This window comes from Cydia splendana, chromosome 14, assembly GCF_910591565.1.
Source record: "Cydia splendana chromosome 14, ilCydSple1.2, whole genome shotgun sequence".
NCBI lineage: Eukaryota > Metazoa > Arthropoda > Insecta > Lepidoptera > Tortricidae > Cydia > Cydia splendana.
This window is the reverse complement of record NC_085973.1, coordinates 14,319,678-14,345,982: the sequence shown is the minus strand read 5'-3', so window position 1 is coordinate 14,345,982 and position 26,305 is coordinate 14,319,678. Positions and strand designations below refer to the sequence as shown.

The following is a 26,305-nucleotide window of genomic DNA, read 5'->3' as shown; positions in this document are numbered from 1 at the left end:
TCTATTTCTTGGAAATTAGATAGAAATGGAATAGAGGTACATCAACTGATGATTATAAAGGGCTTGGTAAATCTACTTGAATAAAGAATGGTGTAACTTGTGTTGTCATTTGTCGGCAGACGATCTGAAGGCGCACAGCTCGAGACGCGAGTGCTGCCGTGCTGCTTCTGGCCTTGTTGCGTCATCCCTCGGCCAAAACTGCAACCGTAAGTGCAATTTTACTGTTTATATGATAGACACACACATAAAAAAAACAGCTTTCTCTTCTGTTGTAGAAGGTTAAGGATAATGGAGCCTCATTTCGGATTATACTTTTTATACCACCATGGGCTGCTAACATTAATGCATGAACGGACACATTCATCATCATCAGGCTTGGTACTGACTTCAAAACATAGGAAGGTATAGGTACTTACTGATAGTTACTGGGTGCAGCTAACTAAGTATCTATACAAGCGCCCGGTCCAACCATAGGAACATAAGTTTGTTTAAATAATAATTTATTTATTTAAATTATTAATTACATTACAAAAGGCGCACTTAATGCCATAAGGCATTATCTGCCAGTTAACCTTAAGGCAAAGTTGAGAGATTGTGGATAATATACCCTGACATCTTTCCTCTTGATTGTCTTGTACCGTAGAGCTAGTCCTTGGTCCGTAACTTTCTATAATTATTTTCGCACATGTTACGCTATATGTGGACACAGCTGCTAGGATTCTTGACACGTATGTACACACCCTGCCTTCGCCATCAATCTACTTTATGCGTCTAATAATTTCATTAAGGACTTTGCTTGCTATCCCCTGAGCAATCACTTTTACAAGCGAAGTGCCTTGGAGACAAATTGGTCATCAGGCTAATTGTCACTTTTATCGTCACTTTTAACTTACCTATATTGTGAACTAATGATGGAGTTTTCGTCATAAAAATACCACCAGTCCATAACTGATAACATGGTGATATAACTTGATATAAGTAAACAAATAATGCTGTTTGGTTTTATGTTCATTGTAACTTGTAACAGTTGGAATATTACGAATTTTATAATTGGTCATAGCTTTCTTCAAAGACTTTTTTATCCAAAAACTTCAAAACCTTTTTTTCTTTTTAAATCGAGTATCACTTGTTGGCTGAAACTTTGGTGCCCTTTAAACGTGATGCCTTATGCAAGCAGTACGATATAGGTGTACCTACTTACTTCATTCAACATAAAAATATCGTTTTTATTTATTTATTTCCAAACTTTATTGCACAAAATACACAAAATAGTATACAAACGGCGGATTTAATGCCTAATGGCATTATCTACCAGTCAACCATCGGGCTAAACAGAAACATGTAAAAATGTAAGTCAATATAAATAGTATACAAGCAGTAGGTATCACTTAATTAATATCTTTAAAATATGGCCGATTCCGAAAGGAAAAATAAATGGGCCTGTAATGGTTTATTAACTGATGATTCCAGGAAGTATGTAAATGGATAGCACTTTACTTTCGAAGTCAATTATTACAAGCCTTCAGGGTCAAATGTAATTAAGGGTGCGGTTCGGCCTTTACCTTAACACTGGGGAAATGCACGACATTCCTGTCATAATGTCATTAATTTCGCCGGTTAAAGGGCTCTATAGACCTTGCCACAAATCGCCTTTAAAAGATAACTTGTGATTTTTGTGATAAAAGAGTCACGAATAGATATGCGTAGAGGGAGATAGACCAAGAAAAGTCTGCAACGATTTTGATAGCATACGCAGTGCAAGTGTTATTTTGAACGTCAGACTTCTATGAAATTATGACGTATAAATAACACTTGCACTGCGTGTGCTATCAAAATCGTTGCAGACTTCTCTTGGTCTAACTCTATAAATGTTTTGAGCCAAATTGAGCAAAAGTTTCTCAATTTGGCTTTCTGCTTGATTCGTAAAACCTTGCCGTTCTTATCTCCTGCTTGGACAAAATACTAATATTTTTTGATAGGTACCACATGAGACCACTTGTAAGAGGGTTCCATAAGAAAATAACAATAGTAAAAATAAAAATTCTGCCAGCCCCTCAAGTATCTTCATCAAAATCTTAACAATCTCTGTCATAATCTATGCAATGTGTATAAATAAGTACAGTCGCCATTAGATATATCGGAGCGACCAAGGCGCCCACAAATATCTGAACACGTCTTTATTGTCAAGGCCAGTGTTGACCGAAACGTTAATGCAATTAACCATTATAGGCCATTAACCAAATTGAACGGTACCTAAACTGTAATCGTCGTACTAAATTAACGTTCGGCCAACACTGGTCAAGGCGTTAGCTAGTAGCTCCGATATATCTGATGGCGACTGTACAAGTAGACGTACCCTTGTTAGGTACTTAATTAATAAAAATTCTAAAATAGTAATATTTACGTTTCAGGAAGCATTTCAAATGGCTACAGTACCTGCTGCTGCAAGTGCCGATCATACAGGGCCTGATCTACATAACCATACTGATATTCCGATCTGAGGACCTTGTAAGTATCTTTTATACTAGAAATTGACGTAATTTAGGGAAAAATATCCGATGCTCGAGTGGCGAGGTGGCGACCACATACCGGAAGGCGCAGCGTGGGTAGACCCCCCACAAGGTGGACTGACGACCTGGTAAAGGTCGCGGGAGTCCGCTGGATGCGGGTGGCGCAAGACCGGTCATTGTGGCACTCTTTGGGGGAGGCCTATGTCCAGCAGTGGACGTCCTCTGGCTGATATGATGATGATGATGATGATGATGATGATGATAATGATGATGATCCGATGCACAAAGATAATGTCAATGAACTTTGAACTTTTGAGTCACACGAACACGAACCCGCCGCCAATAAAGCCGCTCCCAAAAAATCTAAGTTATGCTCTTAATTTATAACCACATGCAATTATTTACCGAACATATACCTATATCTATGTCTGGCTGGTACTAGATTACGTTGCTAAAATTGAATTTAAAAGAAAATAGAGCGAGTAGAAGAAATCTAGTACCAGACATAAGATATGTATTTATTACTTGAATGATTATAGTAGGTGATCCCACATAAATGGTCGACCTTCACCAATCTGTCTGACGGATGAAACTATGAAAATATGAAAGAAAATATGTACCAGAACATAAATAAATAGGGTTGCCTAAAGAAATATGGTCAAGGCTATTTTTAATAAATTTTTGAAAAAAATTTTTTTCGGAAAATTTCACTGATTTGTCTGACGAACGAAATAAGTTTCAATGGGAAGTATACAACTTGTACAACGAAAATCAGGTTGCCTATCTTTTTCCGGTCACTATTATGTGGTTGCCGTGTTTAAAGAGGTGATTTTATATCGATAATTGCACTCATATGTCTGACGCTTGAATTATACATCAAAATGATGGTAATTTTATTGCAAATACAATGGCATAGTGTTGCCTGCGAAAATCCGGTCACAAATAAGGGTTGCCAGGCTTTTAATTAAAATAAGAAGGGAAGACTATTAGCGATAACTCATAAACGGCTTAACTGATCAAGTTTGTTTTAATTTTATATGATTGAGTTTTGTAAGCACTATTTTCATGATTTTTTCATATTTTTGGACAGATGATTCAAAAGATAGAAGGAAAAACCTTTTTTTTCTAAACGATTATTTCCGAAATGATTCACTTTATCAAGAAATATTGTTTAAAGACCCCTATTTATTTTGAAAGGCCTATCCAACGACACCCCACACTATAAGGTTGAAACGATAAAAAAAATTGTCACACATTTTGTTTCTTTTAAAGCGATTATTTCCGAAAATATTCACTTAATCAAAAAATGTTGTTCTAAAACCCCTATTCATTTTGAAAGACCTTTCCAACAACATCCAACACCATAGGGTTGACAATAAAAAAAAATCCTTACGTACATTTTGTTTTTTCGAGGCGATTATTTCCTAAAATATTCACTTTATCATAAAATATTTTCTAAAAAACCGTATTTATTTCAAAAGATCTATCCAACGACATGTCACACTCTAGGGTTGAAGCGAAAAAAATGGTCACATACATTTTTTTTCTTTTTTTTCGTTTGATACCTATGTTGTCATTTGATATGAGTTTTAAAATAAATAGGGTTCTTCAAAAAAACATTTTTTGATAAAGTGAATATTTTAGGAAATAATCGCCTCGAAAGAAACAAAATGTACGTGAGGATTTTTTTTTTCGTGTCAACCCTATGGTGTGGGATGTTCTTGGAAAGGTCTTTCAAAATGAATAGGGGTTTAAGAAGATCATTTTTTGATCAAGTGAATATTTTCGGAAATAATCGCTTTGAAAGAAACAAAATGTATGTGACAATTTTTTTATCGTTTTAGCCTTATAGTGTGGGGTGTCGTTGGATAGGCCTTTCAAAATAAATAGGGGTCTTTAAACAATATTTCTTGATAAAGTGAATAATTTCGGAAATAATGGTTTAGAAAGAAAAAACAAGGTTTTTCCTTCTAACTTTTGAATCATCTGTCCAAAAAATATGAAAAAAATCATGAAAATAATGCTTACAAAACTAAATCAAATAAAATTAAAACAAACTTGATCAGTTAAGCCGTTTATGAGTTATTGCTAAAAGTCTTCCCTTCTTATTTTAATTAAAAGCCTGGCAACACTTATTTGTGACCGGATTTTCGCAGGCAACCCTATGCCATTGTATTAGCAAAAAAATTACCATCATTTTGATGTATAATTCAAGCGTCAGACAGATGAGTGCAATTATCGATATAAAATCACCTCTTTAAACACGGCAACCACATACAGTAGAATCCGCTTATAATGACATCGAAGGGAAGTGACAAACACGTCATATTAAGCGGATGTCATATAAAAGCATAGTTGATTTTCTTCTTATTTTTGTTATTTTTTCCGAATTAATGTGAAATTCCGTTGTGTGAGATGAGTTTTATTAACCTTGTACCAATTATTAACTTGTTACTGAGAATCAAAACTAAAACAATCTGAACACCATGCGCGCACCAAACGTTCTCCCAGGGAAAGACGTGGGAACGGCCACGAAAACCACCGAATGTGTCAGTATAACCGGACATAATTTCATGCATATAGGATTTATAGTAAGCGGTTTGTCACACTATAAGCGAAGTCATCTTATCCGACTTTGTTACAAAGAATTTTATATGAAAACCAAACTTCGCACAGTAAATACGTCATAATAAGCGGAGTCATAATAAACGGATGCCACTGTAATAGTGACCGGAAAAAGATAGGCAACCTAATTGATTTATGTTGTACAAGTTGTATACTTTCCATTGAAACTTATTTCGTTCGTCAGACAAATCGGTGAAATTTGCCGAAAAAAAACTTTTAACTCTCGCGTTTTGTACACATATTTAATTACACAAATGGGTCTACCGCGATATAATTTCATTGTTTTTACCTTTAATTCCAAACAATGAAATTATATCGCGGTAGACCCGTTTGTGTAATTAAATATGTGCAAAAAAAAACTTTTTTCAAAAATTTATTAAAAATAGCCTTGACCATATTTTTTTAGGCAACCCTATTTATTTATGTTCTGGAACATATTTTCTTTCATATTTTCATAGTTTCATCCGTCAGACAGATTGGTGAAAATGGTGAAGGTCGACCATATGTGGGATCTCCTACTATTATGGCAATTTTATTTTAGAATGCCGTTTTAAAATAAGAGTGTAATTTCATTTTCACCACACCAGCTCGGAAAGGCTTACTTTGCACTTCAAAAACTGATAGCAAAGTTGTATTTTATTTACATGGGAGGCAAAGTAATCAAATGCAAATTTTGAGTTGTTTTCTTATGTTTGCTGGTAGAATTGACTTTCAAATGATGTGTTTGGATGATAAATATTTAATAACATTCATTTGGATTTGATTATGTTTGATATTTTACATTTAATATTTGTTCGGGTTGGTGTGGTGAAAAATTTTGTGTTACACGGGGGCAAATTCTGTTTAACCCTCGTCCTTTGAAACACTCGCAACGCAAAAGATTCCACATTTTTCGAACCACTCGCTACGCTCGTGGTTTAATTTTGGAATCTTTCGGTTGCTCGGGTATCAATATTAGCACGAGCGGTTAAACAACAACTTTGTAAAACAAATAACTATTGTATGGCGGCGGCTAGGTTCGTGTGACGTTCGTCAAACAGAAGTCATTAATTAAAATGACATTATATAATCGATCTTTTCAACTACATGGCCCCGTGCATGAACTATAGGGGGCAGCATAGGAGCCATATTATTTGGTTTAATGGGTAATTAATGATTCCTAATATTCTGCAGTAGGTAGAGACCTAAACTATTTTAGGTCTCTATTATGACTGATACCTGACTTCACAGTCAAACTAAATGTTGTGTACCGGAGTTAGGTATTATAATTATTTAATTGGCTCTTTTTATTCTAATGAATAAATAAAATAAAGTCAATACTTCGGGTGAACTACTAACATAGTAACATATGTACTGACAGTTGAGTAAAAACCTACAACAGCCTTCGGAATTGCCATAGTAAATGTCGAAATTATGTGTAACCCACATTTGTGCATACACCGTGTAATTGTAATTTGCTTAATTTATAGTTAGCCCATAATCAAACCACTAAAGACCACATAACTACTCATTTATATTTATACTCATTACTAGTGGTTACCTACAGCCCTACAGCAATGATCCTACGAAGAACGACGACAAATCAGGAATAATATATACAATAAAGCAAAGGGCCAATTTCGTTATCTACCTACAGCCTCTCTATCGCTCGAATATGCAGGTTCAGATTTTGGCAGTAAGCTCTATTTTCTTAGTCACACTAGCAGTCAAGTGGGCAAAAGAAACTATGTGGGTCGGGAAAACCGGCGTATTTTCTTTAAACAATATAAAAGTTTACGATTTGAGTAGGTACTTTTGACTAAAGCTTTAATCATACTAATCTAAAGAAGTAGAAGGTTTGAAGATGTCTATAAGGGTTTGGCAAGAAAATGAGGCTTTTATTTTAAAAAAGTGCATTTATTTTATGATGTACACAGAAATGACGTGTAACTCATAGCGACTAAAATAGTTTTGACCCATTTGCGATCGCAGATGTTGAAATTGTGTTATCAATATTGGTTTACTATAACTAATAACTATGTAATTAGCTTATAATCCTAACAAAATAGTATCTATCAACCCAATTTGAAGCCCCCAGTATACAGTTACGGCAATGCCAGATTGCCAGTTTTCCACTCGAGCGAACCACGCGGTTTTGTAATGTTGTGATTTGTGATTGCGATGCGGTCGCTCGCGTAACTTTTTCCGGATTTGTTTCGAACAATTAATAGAAAGTGGAAATGTACCTATTATTTAAAAAATGTAATGCGTAATATAGCGCAAATTATGTAGGTAGTTGATCATAAGTTCATAACTCTACGTTTTAGTTTTGCCTTTTTTTTTAACTTACCTATTTAATTGTTTCCCGATTCCTATTAAGTTTGTCCAAATCAGAGTTCTATTTAATAAGTTCGTACGTACCTCTTACAATATACCTACGGCAGTTTTATTTCACGGCTATTTTTTTGCATTTCAGTCTATCTATCTGAAGAACTACATGTATTTCCAACCCCTGGTGGCAGCGTCCATACTTTCTGGTATTTGGGGCATCATGATGTGTCTTCGAGCTGCTGAAGCTACGGGCGGCAGACCGAGGCCCCGCTTCCTGGCCCTACAGTTCGTGCTTATCATTGTGAAGGTATATATATTATCTTACTCTGTATATATCTTCCTCAACACAAATAAATGACCGCGAATAAACCTTATTACTACGATTTATTGGCCATCGTCATTGGCGGTTCTCGACAGGTGGCCAGACTGGACTTTGACACTATTGCACCAGTAAACTTTAACGGATCACCAATACAATTTAGTCACAGTGTTAAGGACCTAGGCATTATGCTTGACAGTTCGTTGGATTGGAAAGCGCAGGTTTCTGAGGTCAGCCGAAAAGTTATGGGTTCTCTTCATTCACTAAATAAGCTAAAGCACTTTTTGCCTATCAAGACTAAAATTCTCCTTATAAACACTCTAATTCTACCTATAATTGATTATGGTGATGTGTGTTATCCTGACCTAACTGAAGAACTTCTCAATAAGTTGGATCGCCTTCTCAATAACTGCATTCGTTTCATTTTTTGTCTGCGTAAATACGATCATGTCTCCTCTTACCGCTCCCAGCTTGGCTGGCTTCCCATCCGTCAACGACGCAGTGTTCGCATGCTGTGCACTCTATACTCTGTCCTCAACGATCCACACTCTCCTGTATACCTCAGGTCCCTCTTTCAATACTACGGCGTTTCTCGCAACCGTCAGCTTCGCTCTTCTGGCAATATGTCCTTATCCATCCCTCCACATCGCACTGGCTTTATGTCAGATTCGTTCTGCGTGCAGGCAGCGCGCCTTTGGAACCGACTCCCCCTTAGTATTAAAAATGCCCCAAACAAGTTCGCTTTTAAGAAATCGTTACGTGCTTTCTTTGCTGGTAGAATGAAGGATTCCTAGTTTTAGTTATATAAGTTATATATTTTATTGTATATATTTAATGTTAGGTATATATATATATATATATATGTATATTTATATTTTTATTATTTGTATATTTATATTATATGTATCGTGTATATTTTGATGTACTTGCGTATGTATGTTAAAATTCTTTAAATTAGCGTTGCGTCCTTATATTAAATTTTGTTAGTAGTAGTAGCAGTTGCACCGCCCACAATCTCTCTGCTTTGCCTTAAGGTTGACTGGTAGAGAATGCTTTTGGCATTAAGTCCGCCTTTTGTACGATAAGTTTTCTTTTGTGCAATAAAGTTTAAATAAATAAATAAATAAATAAATTTAAGGTAAGTATATGTTCAGTTGATAGTGTTAGTACCGAGCCGATACTTCACTGTATCGACTTTTAAACTCGAATCTTCAGAAGCCCTTATACTACTTATACAGTTGATAACTCAGTAATGATATATCTGGAGAAGCAAAAGTCATAGTCGAATTTAAACTGTTGTGAGACATACTAACATTGAATAATTTTACGGTTTAGACTAGTCACTCGCGCGACATGTTTCGAAGAGCCTAGGTCTCCTTTCTCAAGCACTAACAGTGCGAGCAGCGTTCACGACGGCCGTGTATCGCGTACTGCGGAGTGACTAAAACAAGTGAGTCTAAACCGTAAAATTATTCAAAAGTCATACTGTTCTTTGTTTATTACCTAATTGAATTTATTTATTTAGGTTCAATGCGGACTCGCCAAGATCATCCCAACGACAGCACACCTGCCTTGCCTATTGCCGTTGAATCCAACTGTGGTTTCTGATTGTAAGTACCAGTTGAAAATTTAAATTATATGGAATTATATTTATATGGGATGCATATCTTTTTAGGGTTCCGTACCCAAAGGGTAAAACGGGACCCTATTACTAAGACTTCGCTGTCCGTCCGTCCGTCCGTCCGTCCGTCCGTCCGTCCGTCCGTCCGTCCGTCCGTCCGTCTGTCACCAAGCTGTATCTCACGAACCGTGATAGCTAGACAGTTGAAATTTTCACAGATGATGTATTTCTGTTGCCGCTATAACAACAAATACTAAAAACAGAATAAAATAAAGATTTAAATGGGGCTCCCATACAACAAACGTGATTTTTGACCAAAGTTAAGCAACGTCGGGAGTGGTCAGTACTTATTTGGATGGGTGACCGTTTTTTTTTTGCTTTTTTTTTGTTTTTTTTTTTTTGCATTATGGTACGGAACCCTTCGTGCGCGAGTCCGACTCGCACTTGCCCGGTTTTTTTTCTTCTTTCCGTCACTGACCAGTGACTACATTAGGATGGTGACCATAAACAGTTGCTTTCCACGCGCTTCAGTTTGTTAGAACTAATTGCTTATAACCACATTTAGCAATATTTAGCGGTTACATTGATTGTGTCGCCGCGAACGCGAACATGCCAATCGCTTACGCTTCGTAGGTATCGAAACGCAATTGTCACTGTCGCACTAATATGGAAGAGTGTTATGAGAGACACAAAGCGTTTCGTTGTCGTAGCGATAGCGATTGTCACCTTGGCTAGGTCGGCAGTACACTGGAACTGTTCCTCTGCCACGATTGCCCATTAAAGATCCTAGAATTGATTCTTCAGACACTGCCTTGCGAACAACAAATAATAAAAGCAGGACACGATAAAAAGAAATTATGGAAAGTCATCAAAAACGTAACAAGTATGAGTAATATGAGGTCGACGTCTCAAGCGCTTATAGCTGACGCTATAGACGCTCGGCAGACAGTCAATACAGCAAACAATTTTTTTGCGAATATAGGTAAAACGCTCGCAGAAAACACAAATTGTTATTCTCAATTGCCTACCTCTCAGAATACGACCCCTTACCGTGTAATAAACTCTAACTCCTTTGTATTAACTGATACGGACGAAGCCGAAATTGATAGCATTATAATGACTCTCAGAAATGACTGCGCTACTGGTATTGACAAAATCCCTTGTTCTTTTATAAAACAACATAAAAAAAATCTTGACCCCTCCACTGACCCACCTCTTCAACTTGTGCATTTATACAGGCGTTTTTCCCAAAATTCTAAAAATAGCTCTCATCAAACCAATCCACAAAGGTGGTGATAAGAGTTGTATTAATAACTATCGCCCAATCGCTATCTTGCCATCTTTATCAAAAATATTAGAACGTGTAATATCTAAACGATTTGTTAAATTCTTAGACAAGTATAAACTCCTGGCATCATCACAATATGGCTTTAGAGCAGGGCTTTCAACGAACGACGCAGTTCACGATCTTACAGATTATGTTGTTAGACAGCTTGACTCCCAAAAAAAGTGTTTAGCTATATTCCTGGACCTGGCTAAAGCTTTCGATACTGTGACAATTCCAACACTTATTGACAAGCTAGAGTACATAGGAATAAGAGGTCATCCTCTAAGAATTTTTAAAGATTATCTTTCTGATCGAAAACAACGAGTTTCCATTGAAAACCATATAAGTGACGAACTCCCCATTGATTATGGTGTCCCACAGGGAAGTATTCTGGCCCCATCCCTTTTTCTGACGTACATAAATGACCTATGTACCCTCCCTATTCCAAATGGTAGAGTTATATCCTACGCAGACGATACAGCCCTACTCTTTAACGGCGATACATGGACTGACGTTTTCAAAAACGCGCAAGTAGGTTTAAACCTAGTTACCCGCTGGCTAAAAACAAACGCACTAACATTAAATACGGAAAAAACAAAATATATCACGTTCTCCTCAAATATATCTACCCAACCGTCCGATAACATCCACACTTTAATAGCACATAATTGTCCAGATCCCGACACGTCGCGTGTAAACCTTTGTCCTTATAACTGCCCAAAACTCAGTACCACTAACAATATTAAGTACCTGGGTGTTATTATCGATCAGCATCTTAACTTTAAAGCACACATCGAATCTCTGACATCTAGAGTTAGAAAATTAATTTATGTCTTTAAGAACCTAAGACATGCGGCAGATCAAACACTTATTAAATCAGTCTATCTTGCACTTTGTCAATCACTGTTAGTATATTGTATCACGTCCTGGGGAGGAGCAAATAAGACAACGATCATCGATTTAGAAAGAGCTCAGAGGGCAGTTCTCAAAGTTAGCACTTTCCGTCCCTTACGTTATCCTACGACTCAATTGTTGACCGAGTGTAAAGTTCTGAGCGTTCGACAGTTATTCGTCTTGAACACTGTAGTAAAAAAACATTCACTCATACCCTATAACCCCCAGATCTTATCTGGCAAGCGACGTGCTGACATAATTTGCACCAAAGATTCATTCCGCACCGCAAACACACGTAAGTTTTTTTGTTTCCTCGGCTCTTTCCTTTACAATAAATTCAATCTCCTATTGAATATTTACCCAATGCCCAGTAAAGTCTGCATAAAAGCGGTACAAACGTTGCTCATTGGCAAGGCGTACGAGGACACAGAAAGACTACTAGAAATAGTCACATAGAAGTTAAGAAAGATTTATATGTGTGTTGTACAAACTAATTGCTAAGTATGTCACCACTTAACGTTCTAAAGAGTAGAATATAGTCATAGTCATATAGTTTATTGTTATTATAAATAAATAATCATCTTGTTTGGTAAGCACTTCCCCACTTATACACTGACCTACAAAACGTGCATACCTAAGATACAAGTAAATGTTTACTTAGTTTAGGTATTGTTCAAATTTCCATTAGAGTTTAGAAAATACATATTTGTATCGGTATTAATATTGTTAAATTGATCTGTACCTATCTTAACCTGAATCCATGAATTACTAGTACTTAAGTATAAATTGTATAATTACCATTGTATAAATCAAATTAGCATAAGTTTTAATGAATAAATATTATCTTATCTTATCTTATCTTATCTTAATGATTTGTCCAGAGAAACAAAGAGCTTGACAAATACTTACCTGACGCATTAAAAAAAAAGATGAACATTTTGTAATCCTTGGATTACTATATATACTAGATTTAGGGCCACTTGCACCATTCCACTAACACGGGGTTAACCGGTTAAACCTAAAGTTACCATGGTTACCACTGTTGACACTGGGTTAACGGTTCAACCGCTTAATCCCGGTTAAGTGCATGGGATGGTGCAAGATAGTTACTTAGATGGATACGTGCAAATGTAATTTCTCTAAATTCTGTTTTATTTCAGTATTCCACAACACAATCACGATATTAGAAATGCTGCTGCTCTCCATCTGGGCGTGGAGATTGTACAAAGTGCCGCCAGGCAAGATCTTAGAGAAGGAGAATATTATTACCACCGAATAGAATTCCGCTCCTAATGTTAAACACTTTTCCAGTTACATTCTAAGAAGAGGTCTACTTGACCACTTAATCCTTAGAAGTACCTAGGCTTTTGTTTGTGAAATGGCAAAAAAAAATTGTCATGTAGCATTCCAACTCTGAACCAAAGGCTTCGTAATAATTCTCCACCAAACTGTCCAAAGTCGGCTGTCAATTTCAGCATTGAACGAATTCGCTGGGAGCATTTTAGGCCTTCTGGTAAGAGAAAACCAGGCCTTCTTGAGATTAGGCTTGGTCAAGACAGCGAGCGACTTAACTGAAAGTTCAAAAGTCGTACGAAGACCTCTAAGTCTAATGAAGGATAACTCACCTTACGCAATAATTTGCCCGACACAAACTACTGAAGTGTATCTAGAGGTTTCTACAGGAGCCAGTAGGCTACGGTAATCGTTTACCTTCAGACGGGATATCATATGCTTATTCGCAAAAACGAAAATCAATATTTCTTTATCTGCCTCTCTATCACTCTTGCAGAATTTGTAGAAATCTGGGGTAAATGGTAATAGAGTTAGACCAAGAGAAGTCTGCAGAGATTTTGACAGCATACGCATTGCAGGTGTTATTTTAAACGTCAAACTTCTATGAAATTATGACGTATAAATAACACTGGCACTGAGTGTGCTTTGCGTGTGCTGTCAAAATCTCTGCAGACTTTTCTTGGTCTAACTCTACAAAAATTTGTTGCATAATTGCGCCTAACAATTTATTGAGTAATGTGCATATCCTTCAATAGTATTATTAATAAGAATATTAGTGTTAAGTTAATTCGGAAACTATAGATCTGAGTTAGTTAAGTTTCTAGGTCAGTTCTAATGGCCATACAAATTCGAAAAGGTAGTGGTTAATACATGGTTTTTATTTAGGTATCGTAGAACGGCTGGGCAATTTTATGACTCTGATGTTGTATATTTGTACCTATATTTTTTATTACTATTTGTAGGTGTTTCAAAAATACATAAATGTAAGAGTTTAGTTATTTATATTTATCTCAAAATCGATGTATTTTAACTAATTTTGTAAATAAAATATTCAATTGCTGTTTGTGACAAAGATACTCAAGTACTTAATGTTAGCTAAGTGGCAACATATAATTATAAGTAGGTAGTATATTATGTTTATTCACGATTGTAATTTTTTGGTGCTAGTGCCTAGATATCTACCGCCCGCGCCTGTTGGTTTTCAATTGTACGAAACGAAAACAAGTGTGAAGGGAACTTAGAATAATAAAGTGAGAAACCTAATTCCATAAAGCCTATGAATCTTAATGATCTGTCAAAAAATTAAGGCAAATCTTTTCCGCTCTTACGATTTAATAATCATGTCAATCATGTGTTAATCAGCACGTCAGCAGATCAAATGTATCGGTACAACTTGGTTTTTCATAGTGCTCAAATTAGCATTATAGCCACTTGCGAGAGCTTAGAGGATATATAACGGTACAAAACAGTCTGCCAATTTTTGCGGGGGAGGGGCACGTCAAATGTATACATAACGTAAAAATAGCCATGTCAGATAAACGTCAGTCCATACAATGTGTATGACCAATGGCCGCCTATTTTCGACAGAGGGGAACGCCTGTTAATGGTTACTCCGTTTGGTTATATCCTCTAAGCTTGCGATTCAACTATTTAACTAGGAGATAACCGTTTATACAGTACCTACTTACAGTTTAACCCTATATAAACGGTTAACTCTGAGTTAGTTGGCTAACCCTGAATCGAGCAAGTGTCCCTTAAAAATCTGTGATAAATAAGCACGCAATTTTTTTTATATACATATCTTATATTATCTTATTAGTCGAGTCGCCTTTCATTGCAGTTATAAAATCGATTTATGCACGAAATAATTAAAATGTTTATAATAGTTTATAAGTTTTGTTATTGAATAAATCTATAGGATTTTATCATAAATACTACAGGAAGAATAGGTATAATCACACCTCTATCTTGAAAAGAATATCCTAATGTTTTGCCTATTTCGTCAAAAAAACTTCGTCTGTGACTTCGTTTTGTGTTCTATGTACCTGATTAGAATGTGTACGAATGAATGTACAGTGACCTACAAGTTTTCCGCTTCGACGTGCAAGATGTTATTTGCAGGTGACTGTACGGATAAGGAAATTTGCGATAAATAAACACCTTACTTCACAACAATCGTTTTTATTTTTACCAATAAATTACATTATATTTTTTACAGGTCAATTTATAGCTAAGCGGCTGCAACTTTTGCAAAATGAACGGCAAGATTGTCATTATAAACGTTCTAAGTCAGCTGTAATGTTAACTACAATACCTACTTAGTTTTCTAATCTCTGACCACTTTTCGGTCGTAGAAGGCTATTGACAGTGTAGATGTTGCAGTCAAAAGTGTGAACTGGTCAAAAGAACTTTTAACCGACAAAAACAGGCAAAACTGCTTTTGACTGAGCATGTTGGTCAAAAGTAGTTTTACCTGAAAATCATACCTATTTCTGGCAGCAGTTTCGTTTTTAGGGCGTAACAAAAAAAATAACCCTAACCTACCTATTTCTGCGAGTACTTTTGACTGATAGCAACAGTCACAATTACTATTAACCAATCATTTTCAGGTAAAACTACTTTTGACCAACATGCTCAGTCAAAAGCAGTTTTGCCTGTTTTTGTCAGTTAAAAGTTCTTTTGACCAGTTCACACTTTTGACTGCGACATATACATATTTTATTCCTCTACATTATTTTGATTAATTATATTTTATATCTTTTAATTTTTTATGATAAGTACCTAACTCTAATTCTATGTTATTTTAATGTTGTGAAAAATCACCGGCTGAATGCCAAATGTGATGAGCTGTGGCACATTTGTGAACAATTACGTATGCTCAAATTTTAATACCTGAATATTTAGTATTTCCAGTCTTAAAACAAGAACAATACGGATAAGCCTTTTATTGTTCTGCGTTTTCTTCATCATTCGTTGGTTTATCCTCAGTATCGTCAGATGGTGTTCCCGCTCTTGAACCTTCAGATCCATAGATATTATGCAACTCTTCCAACTTGTAATGTATCTTGACTCCTTTAGAAGTAGTTTTATTTACCTTATTCACCAGCGACTTAGTTTGTTCTTCAAGTCTTTTAAGTCGAAGATCGCGTGCAGCAAATCTGGCTTCATGATCAATTTCTGCTGACGTAGATGGTTCAGGAACACTTTTATCCTCGGATGTTCCTGCCTCCTCATCAGTTTTCTTTTGATGCATATCATGAAGTTTGTCTAATTTTGTGCTAATGTCTTCACTAGTTTTAACAGTATTAGATATGTTATTAACCACTTCTGAACAGCCTTCTTCTAGTTTCTGAAGTCTTTCATCTCTCCTTGCTAGTCTTTCGTCTTGTTGACGTATACTTTCGAGTATACTGGCAGCGTTAATTTCTGGTATATCAGTATTGGTATTAGAGGAAGTGGAAGGAACATTCATGTTGATATCACCCTGACATGGGGCGACAGTGTTTTCACATATGTTTTCTGAATTATTTGTGATTAATTGCGGCGTCAATTCAAAATTTTCACTTTTTGTCGGTACACTTATTAAATGTGATTGTTGACTGTTATCAACTGTATTGTCGTCGTTATTTTGTGTTTGGTTACAATCTACATTTTCAAATTCTGTACTTACAGGCATCTCCTCTTTTATGATGTCTAATTCTTTAGATTCAATGTTTTGGCTCGTTGAAGGTCCATTTAAGAGATTGTCTAATGTACTGTCTATTTGTTTAGACAACTTATCAGTTGCCTGTGTTTTCTTTAATAACGACAAACTATTTTTTTCTAAATTATTTAATCTTTCGTCTCTCTTAGCCAGTCTTTCTGTTTGTTCTTTAATACTTTTAAGAATAGCAGCAGGGTCAATTAAAGGTATATTTGCAGTTGATGTCGGTTTAACATCCGATTTTAAGAGTTGATTCTGTTTATCGTTGCTAGGTCCATCTTGTTCGGTGCTTGTACCTACACAACAATAATCACTGTTACAATAATGTTCAATTCCCGAAGAATCATCGGTGCATGAGTCGTTAGTTATCTCTCCAACTTCATCTTCAGTTTCATCAGCGGCTTTATTATTTGACCGATTTTCACTATTATTAGAGACTGATATAGATGCGTCTAGACCAGAAGTATCATCTTGCGTATCTAGAGGCAATTCAGCAACATCTAGCATGTCACTAGCTGGATCCTCTCTTTCTGCCACTAAATTAAAGTCGGCACTGGAATCTAAGATGGCTTCAGCTGACTTCTTATTCTTCTTCTTACATCTCACCAATGGTTCCGTTACATATTCGCTTTCGTCGTTTGATTCTGAAGAATCATCGGATGGTCTTTCATCACTATAACCACTTTCACCTGAATTGTTGAATGACGGTGAGTTGGATTTGGTTTTCCTGCTAGCGAATTCAGCTCTAAGTTTTCTCCAGTCACGTTCCGTCTGCGTGTTCTTTTCACGCGCCTGTTCCCATTTTTCTCTACAATATTCTAACTCATCTTTAAGTTCATTAAGTAGTTTCCTTTTCTGTTGCAATTCATATTTCAGTATTTTTTCATGTGTATGTAGTTGATGGTGATGTCTACGTAGTTTTCCAACAACGTGCCAGGTTTTGCTTAGTTCTGTTGTGACGAGTGATAATCTACGCTCTTGTTCTTCTAAGCGCGTCTCCAAATGTACATTTAGTTGTTTCATGCGGTTTACTTCTTTGATGAGGGCCAACTTTTCGACGATTAAATCCTGTAAAAACGGATATTACTTAGGTATAGTTATTTGTTATTACAAATAAAATATTGTGAAACTTCTTTGGGAAGAGTTTTTAATGTGCAGTAAAACACTGACTTGGCTTGATATCAAAATAATTGTTGATGTGTTTTATGTGTAGTGGAAAAATTGGGTATTTTATTTTTGTTTTGCAGTTCAGTAATCGGGGATTTTATTCTTGGCTTATGACAAGCAGTTGAGTCACGGTTCTGGGAAGTTAATGTTCAAAATGTACTAGCTAGTGATCTAATTACTACTTACCTTTAATCGGATGTACGTCTGACTAACACTTGGCACCAACACTGAACCTGCTTTAGTTTCTACTGTTTTATAGCACGTCTCAACTTTCTCGGAAGACCCAGATTCAGCTTCACTTTGATGACTTAGAAGCTCCATAAGAACTCTCCAAACTTTGGGCAGATTCTGAACAATTTCTTCAGCTGATGTATTAGGATTTTGTGATTCTGAAATATTAAATATATGATATTAATAGTCAAGCTGTTACGTCGCAAGACTCGTAATTGGTTTGTATGTGCTATATTTGGAATTCGACATAAAACTAGAATGATCTACATTATTACATTATGCGTTATCGCCATATCGCCTTTATGATGCTTCTACTATATTTAACAGATATTTGTATGGTTATTATAAATATGATAGGTGTACCTGACTCTTCAGTATTGACAGTCGTCTCGTTTGACTGTTCGATTGGGACACTAGTAGTACCCTCTTCAAGTTTGTGCATTGCCTCTCCTTCATCCACTTGACTCACAATCTCCAATAACAGTTTGGGAAGAGCCGAGGAAGCCTCTGACCCATTATCTCTTTCAGCCATATGAGTTAAAAGGCCATGGTTTTCTTCAAGACGAACGACTAATTTGTCTAAATCTTGTTTAGTTTTATAACCAAGAAGGACTTGGGAGAAAAGCTGGAAAGATTAATTTAGTTACAACATTGATATTTATAAACATTTATTGCTAAATTTAAATAATAAAAGAGGTCTACCTTGTTAACAACAGACATTTCTTCCTGCAATCGGCGAGTCTCATCTTGATATGAAGATATTTGTTCTATCTTATTTTCAACGGTCTTTTCTAGATTCGTGACTGTTGTTTCGAGTTCGGTTACTTTAGTTGTAAGTTCTGCGTTTCTGCAAATTATAACATTGTGTTTTAATTCTTCTAACAAGTTACTTGTTTATTTATTTATTTCGCTATTATACAGTAAGTTTGTTAATAGATACCGAATTAAGTTTCTTATTGTAAACATGTGTAATATCGCTCCTGGTAATAGAGTGAATAAATACGATGAAAACAGAAGAGAATAGCAGAAGACAGGATATACCAACTCAGCATTGCCAAATGCCAATAGACTAGACCTAAAGACTTCAAACATCAACTCATTATTGACATCATTGAGGCAAAATATTGTAGCTCTGGTTATTAGTGTTTATTTACGTATAGTTAACGCAGATGTTTGCAGAAAATCCCGCCTAAACATATTACCTAAATATGATGCCGCAATAGTCTATATGTATAATATTATCTAACTGTAGGTTTGTTTAGGTCTACTTACTTATTAGTCTCAGCTTCTTTGAGTTGCTTTTGTTCCTCAAGCTCACGTGACAGACCTTGTCTAGTGACTTCAGCCAATCTAGCACGTTCTTCATACAATCCACGAAGTGTCCTAATATTTTGCAATTGTCTCTCATACTCCTGTCTAAGATCCGCAGACAACATATTTGCTTCTCTGTCTGCCAGACTCTGTTCTATTTCACGTAGTTTATCTTTCAACTGAAATTTAAAAACAACTATGTATTAATTAACCTGTTGTTTTTAGTCTACTTTCATTTGTTTGCGCTTTATTAGCGTCAACTCTCTTAATTAACTCGATTATGTCGTCTAGATACTATTTTAATGTACTAACAAGTGTGCATTAGAGAATCAAACTTTATTTATTGCCCGTAGGCTAAGTTGGCGGTTTGACAAGAGCACGTGCCAGCGAACTGCGTCGACGTTGACGCGACGCCGGTCCATGACTGCCTCAGGTCGTTGTCTCCTTCGTCCTATATAGCTTTTCTTTTGTTTGTTTTGGTTAATTCCTTATACTGAATTCTAAAGATTTAAACAACAGCAAATCTCTACAGGAAGCCTCCTCTCATTTATGGGGGTTTTCAGAAAAAATGCTACTTACCATTTACTTTTTTTCGAAAAACTGTAAATTTTTGGGTTATTGATACCCAGGAATCACGAGTACCATCGCCCACACTGTTAACTGGAGGTACATCGGCGGACCTTATGCCTTTTGTAATATTTAAGGTCCACCGATGTACCTACAGTTAGGAGTGTTGCTGTTTGTACTATTGAATGAGACAAAGAAAAAACTGTCCTCAATTTTTGGATGTCAGTTTTGTGACGGTCCATACAAAATGTATGTAAAAATGCGTCACAAAACTGACCTGCTGGGACAAATTTTTTTTTTCTTTTTGAATCGATAGTCCTCGTGATTCTGAGTAGATATAACCCAAAAGTTGATGGATTTTCCAAAAAGAGTACCTAAATGGCACACTTTTAAGTGAAAATGCCCTTATACAAGAGATGGACCTGTAGATTCGCACTCATGGCATAATAATATATTCCGCCTGGTACTCTCTTCCGACCACGTGACTGACACAAGCCTACGTCATCATGCGACAGCGCTATATAATAATATGCAATAGCGCTATATAAAGTAGCAATGTTATTGTGACATAGGCTTGTGTCACTCTGGGAAGAGAAGACCATGTTTTATTAGACTATGTCCGCACTACTTAACTTAGGGTCTTCATACACGTCTTTTTTCGCAGATATAGTATGATGGTTTCCTCATATTGTTTTCCTTATTAAATTTATCTTATATCAGTTATATCATTATAGTCACTGGTTATAATTAAACGTAGGTAATAATTATAAGCAGTTAAACGAATTATTATAATTGTTTTCCTTGCAAATGTAATACATAGTTTTTCATACACAAATTAAAAAAAAATGTAGGAAGGTATACAAGCCGGTGCTGGAATCCACCACAAGTCTGCTACGATTAACTCATGCAAGTCATGCATTACCGGCCAGCTACTTTTATTGCGCAATAACAGGCAATAGAAAATAGTGGTTTTAATGCCAGTATTCTGTCAGTCAACTAAGAAGAGAGTCGGTGGAATAGTAGTTTGTGTTACAAGGGATCAAAATGATATATTTCCGTCAAGGGCGTACATTGAATCCTGAATGAAGCGATGGATTCTACAATAGAATCCCGAACGTAGTGAGGGATTCTAAAGTAGAATCCTGAGCGTAATGAGGGATTCAAGTGTTAACGCCCAAGACGAAATAATTTTGATACCGTGTGACACATACTGCTTTTCACATCAACTATGAGGAAAATAAAAAAATAAGGAAATTATCATGTAACTATCAAAACACTATATAAGCTAAAAAAAATGTATGTAAAAATGAAAAAAAGTGTGTCCTATAACAGAAAAGTACCACTTTGATCCCCGCTAGCAGGGAGGAAAAGTGCCACTTTGATCCCTCCTAGCAGGGAAGAAAAAGCCCTTTTCCGAATAGGTGATAAACATTAAACATTGCATTAATTGCATAGTCGAGTCGACATAGTCGTCAAACTTGCTTCCCGACATTCAATCTACGGTGTGATTTATTACATCGTACTTTGCTTTCGTTTGATCTAGCCAAATACAAGTTCAGGTCTTCCCAATGTTCTGTCTACTGTGACATTGATATGATATATTAGACAGTACCTTGTAATCATTTTAATTACGTGTAGCATTTGAAGTACGAACATCATATGAAGCACGCATGATATGCAGCACGATGACGTCTGATGTAGTTATTGCCTTAGCACAAGGCCGGGCTGGGTTCCGTAACATTACGAGTATGTACCTACTAAATGGAACCTGGCGGAAGAACTCTGTCAAAGTGAGGTTACAAATCGAATCGTAAGGAATTTCTCACTAATTGTCAGTTCGACAAGGTTCCATCACTGTTAGACTGTTCTAATTTGCAGGGTACTTACCTCATTCAGCTGTTGTTCTCGTAGATTGATCATAGTTTTGCTGACTGCAATCACTTCTTTCAGTGCGTTTATATGCTTGATAGAATCCGTGTTCTGAGCGTTTAGATCAGCTATTTCTGAATAAGCATGCTGCAGAGAAACATTTGCATCTGCAATATCACGTCTCAGCTTGTTATTGCTAGACTTGAGTGCTTCAAATTCTTCTGCCATACTTGCTATAGCTCCACTAAGTTCTGATAATTCATCAGAAGCCTTCAAGTTTTCTGGAATTTCTATATTATTCGCACTCAACAAATCTCTGAGCATTCTGTTGTTTTCTTGTAAGACTAGTTTAGCCTTATTGGCATCTTCTAAAGATTTTTCTAGCTGCTCCTTTTCTGCTCTATGCCGTGCCAGGATTACCTTTCTTTGTTCCCGTTTCAAGCTAAGTTGTTTTCTAAACTCGTCCATTTCTTCTTCTTTGGCCTTGACACGCGCTTCGTCATCATTCACAGTGTCATGGAACTCCTGGGCGTCTTCAAACGGGTTATTACTGTCGCTCATTGTTTCACTTTCACTAATGACGTCTGTGCCACCTTCCCTTGCCGAGTAAGTACTGAACGCGTTTCCCATATTGGGATACTTTTATAAACAAGTCGCGTGCTAATCAAGGATGCATGACTGTAATATAGGTAACGTGCGATGTGTTTCACGAGACAAAGAAGTGTCGGCTATTGGATCAAAACGAGTGTACGGTGTGGCAGTGGCTGCCCGAAATAGATCGCCCGTCAGCTCTGGTTGTGTATTCCTGTTCCCTGTGCGTGAACTAGTCCAGTTTTTGGGATAACCAATTTAACACTACCTCGAGATTTGTATGAACCATGAGTAGTCGTAGAGCTCTTTATACTGCGTCTCCTGAGCAGTGTTCGGTAAGAAATTGGAATAACTCTTTAGTCTGCTATTTTCAATTCGTGCAGAGTACATCGCCACGAGCGAACCAAGCGCAAAATCGGCATCTGGCTTCGCAAAGTTGACAGAGATCTAGAGGTTAGATTATAATAGATATTTAGAAAGGAGCAAATGTTTTGGGAAAATACGCAGCTTGAGATGTACAGCGCAAATAGCATGTTCTGATGCGAGTCCGATTCTCTTTGACGAATTTCTGTCGATATTTTATTTTTAATCGTGATATTTTTAAGATGACTGTACCGTTAGATTTAGAGCGTACAAAACACGTGTGATACAAGATATACTAGTATACAAGATATACAAGATATATTCCGAATTGCGGGGGAATAAAACTATGGAACACAGTAAAATAAATTGTATTTCATTCATAAAATATAACACAAACATATAAATATTCTGCTAAATTAATATAAATTTTGCTAGCTTTTACCACCTAGGTATTTCCCACTTATCGAAATCTTTTTGGATGTAAATACAGATATACTTGTAGTTAAATTTACAAAGGTCGTTTATTATTATAGTTTAGTTTAGTTTATTTATTTCATAATGATAAATTACAGTATAAATTATTCTTACGCTAATCTATATGAATTTACATTATGATCGTCAATAATTTAGCATGCAAACGTAATTATACAATGTCAACAATGATAATCAAATTACAAATTTATAATTTAAAAAGAAATTTGAGAACTATCGTCAAATTGAAAAAAACTCAATAAATAACAAAATACATGTCTAATATCTCATAATGATCGTCATACTAAAACTAAGAGCGGTAATCATAGGTAATAAGTTCAGAACGAATGTTAATCAATTTTACATAAGCTAAGTATAATGTCAAATAGTTATTTCAATTTTAATTCCATGTATTCGTCCACTGAATATAATGGGTTATTCAATAAAAAGTTCCTCAGTTGACGTTCAAATGCTTCGTCAGATATTTCAGTTCTTAATTCGGCGGGTAGACGTTCGTAATAAGTTGGGCCCATTACTCGCGGATTCTTACATGAAAGTGCCATGCGACGCGGCACTGTTCGCAGTCTTCCCGTCAATCTGATTTGTTTGCCGATGACTTCGACACGTTTGAACATAGACAAGTTTTTTCTCACGAACATCAGAACTTGAAACATGTATAGTGAATAATGCGTCATTACTTATGCCATTATTTTTAAAAAGTTCCTTACAGTGGTGCATTGGCTTAACTCCGGTCAGTAAACGGATCGCACGCTTTTGGAGGATTAATACTCTTGTGGCATCTGTGGAATTTCCCCAAATCAGTGTACCGTATAACATCAAGGAGTGAATATATACCGTGAGATACCTACTTACTTTCACATGTGGTACGATCCATACATTTTGCGACCTGCTCGTTTTACGATCTGCACCTTCTGCGATTTGCATTAGTGCACATTTTGCGACTTGCACATTCAGCTATGCATCCCTATATTTGTACTTACCTACACAAAATACTTTAAGTATTTAATTTTTAACCATATTGTAAACTACGTTCAATTACAAACTTATAGAGAATAAAACATCCGATTTTTCTTTTATTTAACCAGCAAGTATACACTTTTAAACATGTAATTAACCCAACTTATAGGGCCAGGTACCCAAATTTCTAACGACTCGCTCGAGTTAATCTTTCTATCAATCCTCCTATACAAATGAAAAACCCAAAATTGGCCACTGAAATTTAAACCTATAGTGCAGGGAATAGAGTTGATTTTTAATTAGTACAGGCAGAACGAGGACAAAGGTGCCTACTTAAAGTCATGTACTCCAAACCCTACCGATTTCCAACTTATGAACTGTATAAAATCTCAAATAAACTCACTGTTAGAAAACTATACATCCTAAATTCTATCTTATATCTACATAAAACACTTACATACAAACCACAACTTTCATTCCGTCGACGAAAGCATAATGCTGTCCCAACACCATATGTAAGATCTTTGTTTGCCAAAAGACAAAACACGGCACAATCTGCTCACTTGTATAATACTATAAACAATAAACTATCAATTTATCACTTGCCGCTATCTAAATGTAAAATTACTGTAAAAAGATGGTTAGAATCCCTTAATTATAATGAAACTGAATTACTTATAAACTGAAACGCACGCACACACACACACACACAACACACACAAATACATACACACACACACAAACACACACACACACACACACACTATCGTATAGTTAATATTAAACAACAATAAATATATTTAATAATTAATAAAAATATAGCATACCTAAGCTGAATTAAAATTATGTACATACATTAATAAAGAGCGGGTTCTCCTGATACAGGTATACATATACTTACAAGGAGGACTCAAGTCTAATTGTATACAAATTGTACTGTTTAACACAATAAACATTTTTCATTTTTCATTTTCATTTGCATTTTCAATTGTGTGAAAATTTATGGAAACAAAAGAAATGCAACTCTGTTCCAATTGAATGTGGTTTAAATTTCATCGTACTGAAGAGGTACTATTAGGGCTTGCATTCCGGAATTCCGGAATTTCGAAATTCCGGAATCTCGGACAAATTTTCCGATATTACAATTCCGGAATTGATACAACAGAATATTGAAAATTCCAGAATTGGATTTAAGTACTTTTTTTAGGTTTTAATACGTTTATTATTGAAAATTGTTAAGAAACTACACTATAAGTACTTGTCTTTTTTGTTGTTATTAAGTGCCTCTTAGTCATTTACTGAACTACCTATAGTATAGGTTATATTTTGCTTTTCCGTTTGCTGAAGCAGTGGGACCATAAAAAAAGCAAAGCGATTTAGAATAGTCAAAATAGTCTGAATCTTACATAAGCGAATTTTAAGAACTGAAATTTAAAAATATTTTGACTTTTTATCTTCGATTCAGACAGATTACTAGGTTAGGAAAAGTAGGAAGCTATTTTATAAAATTATGCATCGAATGGTTTGCTAGCAACTATAGTTTCGCCAAATAAATACCTCGTATCATAGAAGTGAATAAAAGTAACCATTTTATTAAGGTGGTAAAATAAGAGGTGAAAAAAAAACGTAGCTACTTCAAATTAAATTTCTCTTAAACAATAATACTAACCTTAATAAACGTAAAGTATCAGAATTTCACATTTTTTGTTGTTTTTTACTAAAAAATCTAATAAAAATATGATAAACCCTAATTCCGTAACCAGTTCCGGAATTCCGGAATTGGGATCCAATATCGAAAATCAGTTCCGGAATTGGAAACCATCCGATATTGCAAGCCCTAGGTACTATAGGTAGGACCTTGTGGGCCTTAGGAGGCTATAGTCTGTCAAGCCATGTCCGTCAATATAAAAAAGCGGCAAATTTAAAAAATGTAGGCGCGAAGGGTAATCGTCCCATCGAAAATGTGAATTTACTTTACATAGTAGTAGGTCTACTACTCGGTCATTGAAGGGGAGCACTACTTACTAATCTTATGTAGGTACTTACCTAGTATAGTAGGTACTTACACGTTATGGTTCCTACTTGCGAGTCCTGCTAGAAGTAAGAGAGTATATAATAACAAGTCAGGTACCTAATATGGTAAGTATATGTATTA

At 35.9% G+C, this 26,305-nt stretch overlaps 2 protein-coding genes across 2 annotated transcripts in view; one reads left to right on the top strand and one right to left on the bottom strand.

Moving 5' to 3' along the window:
- LOC134796911 (organic solute transporter alpha-like protein 2) overlaps positions 1-13,294 on the top strand; it is a 32,792-nt gene extending 19,498 nt beyond the window's left edge. Inside the window, exons 4-8 of the mRNA XM_063769111.1 lie at positions 120-206; positions 2,412-2,508; positions 7,591-7,752; positions 9,290-9,374; positions 12,767-13,294. Coding sequence (XP_063625181.1) covers positions 120-206; positions 2,412-2,508; positions 7,591-7,752; positions 9,290-9,374; positions 12,767-12,885 — 550 coding nt within the window. The 3' untranslated portion in view covers positions 12,886-13,294. The remainder of the gene's footprint in view (positions 1-119; positions 207-2,411; positions 2,509-7,590; positions 7,753-9,289; positions 9,375-12,766) is intronic.
- Positions 13,295-15,356: 2,062 nt separating this feature from the next.
- LOC134796658 (paramyosin) lies at positions 15,357-22,611 on the bottom strand. The gene is made up of 6 exons (XM_063768808.1): positions 21,766-22,611; positions 19,273-19,490; positions 18,703-18,847; positions 18,364-18,625; positions 17,956-18,158; positions 15,357-17,670 (listed from the first exon to the last, which is right to left on the bottom strand). The coding sequence occupies exons 1-6, from the start codon at positions 22,375-22,377 to the stop codon at positions 15,844-15,846; spliced, it is 3,267 nt and encodes a 1,088-aa protein (XP_063624878.1). The 5' UTR covers positions 22,378-22,611; the 3' UTR covers positions 15,357-15,843.
- Positions 22,612-26,305: the final 3,694 nt, after the last annotated feature.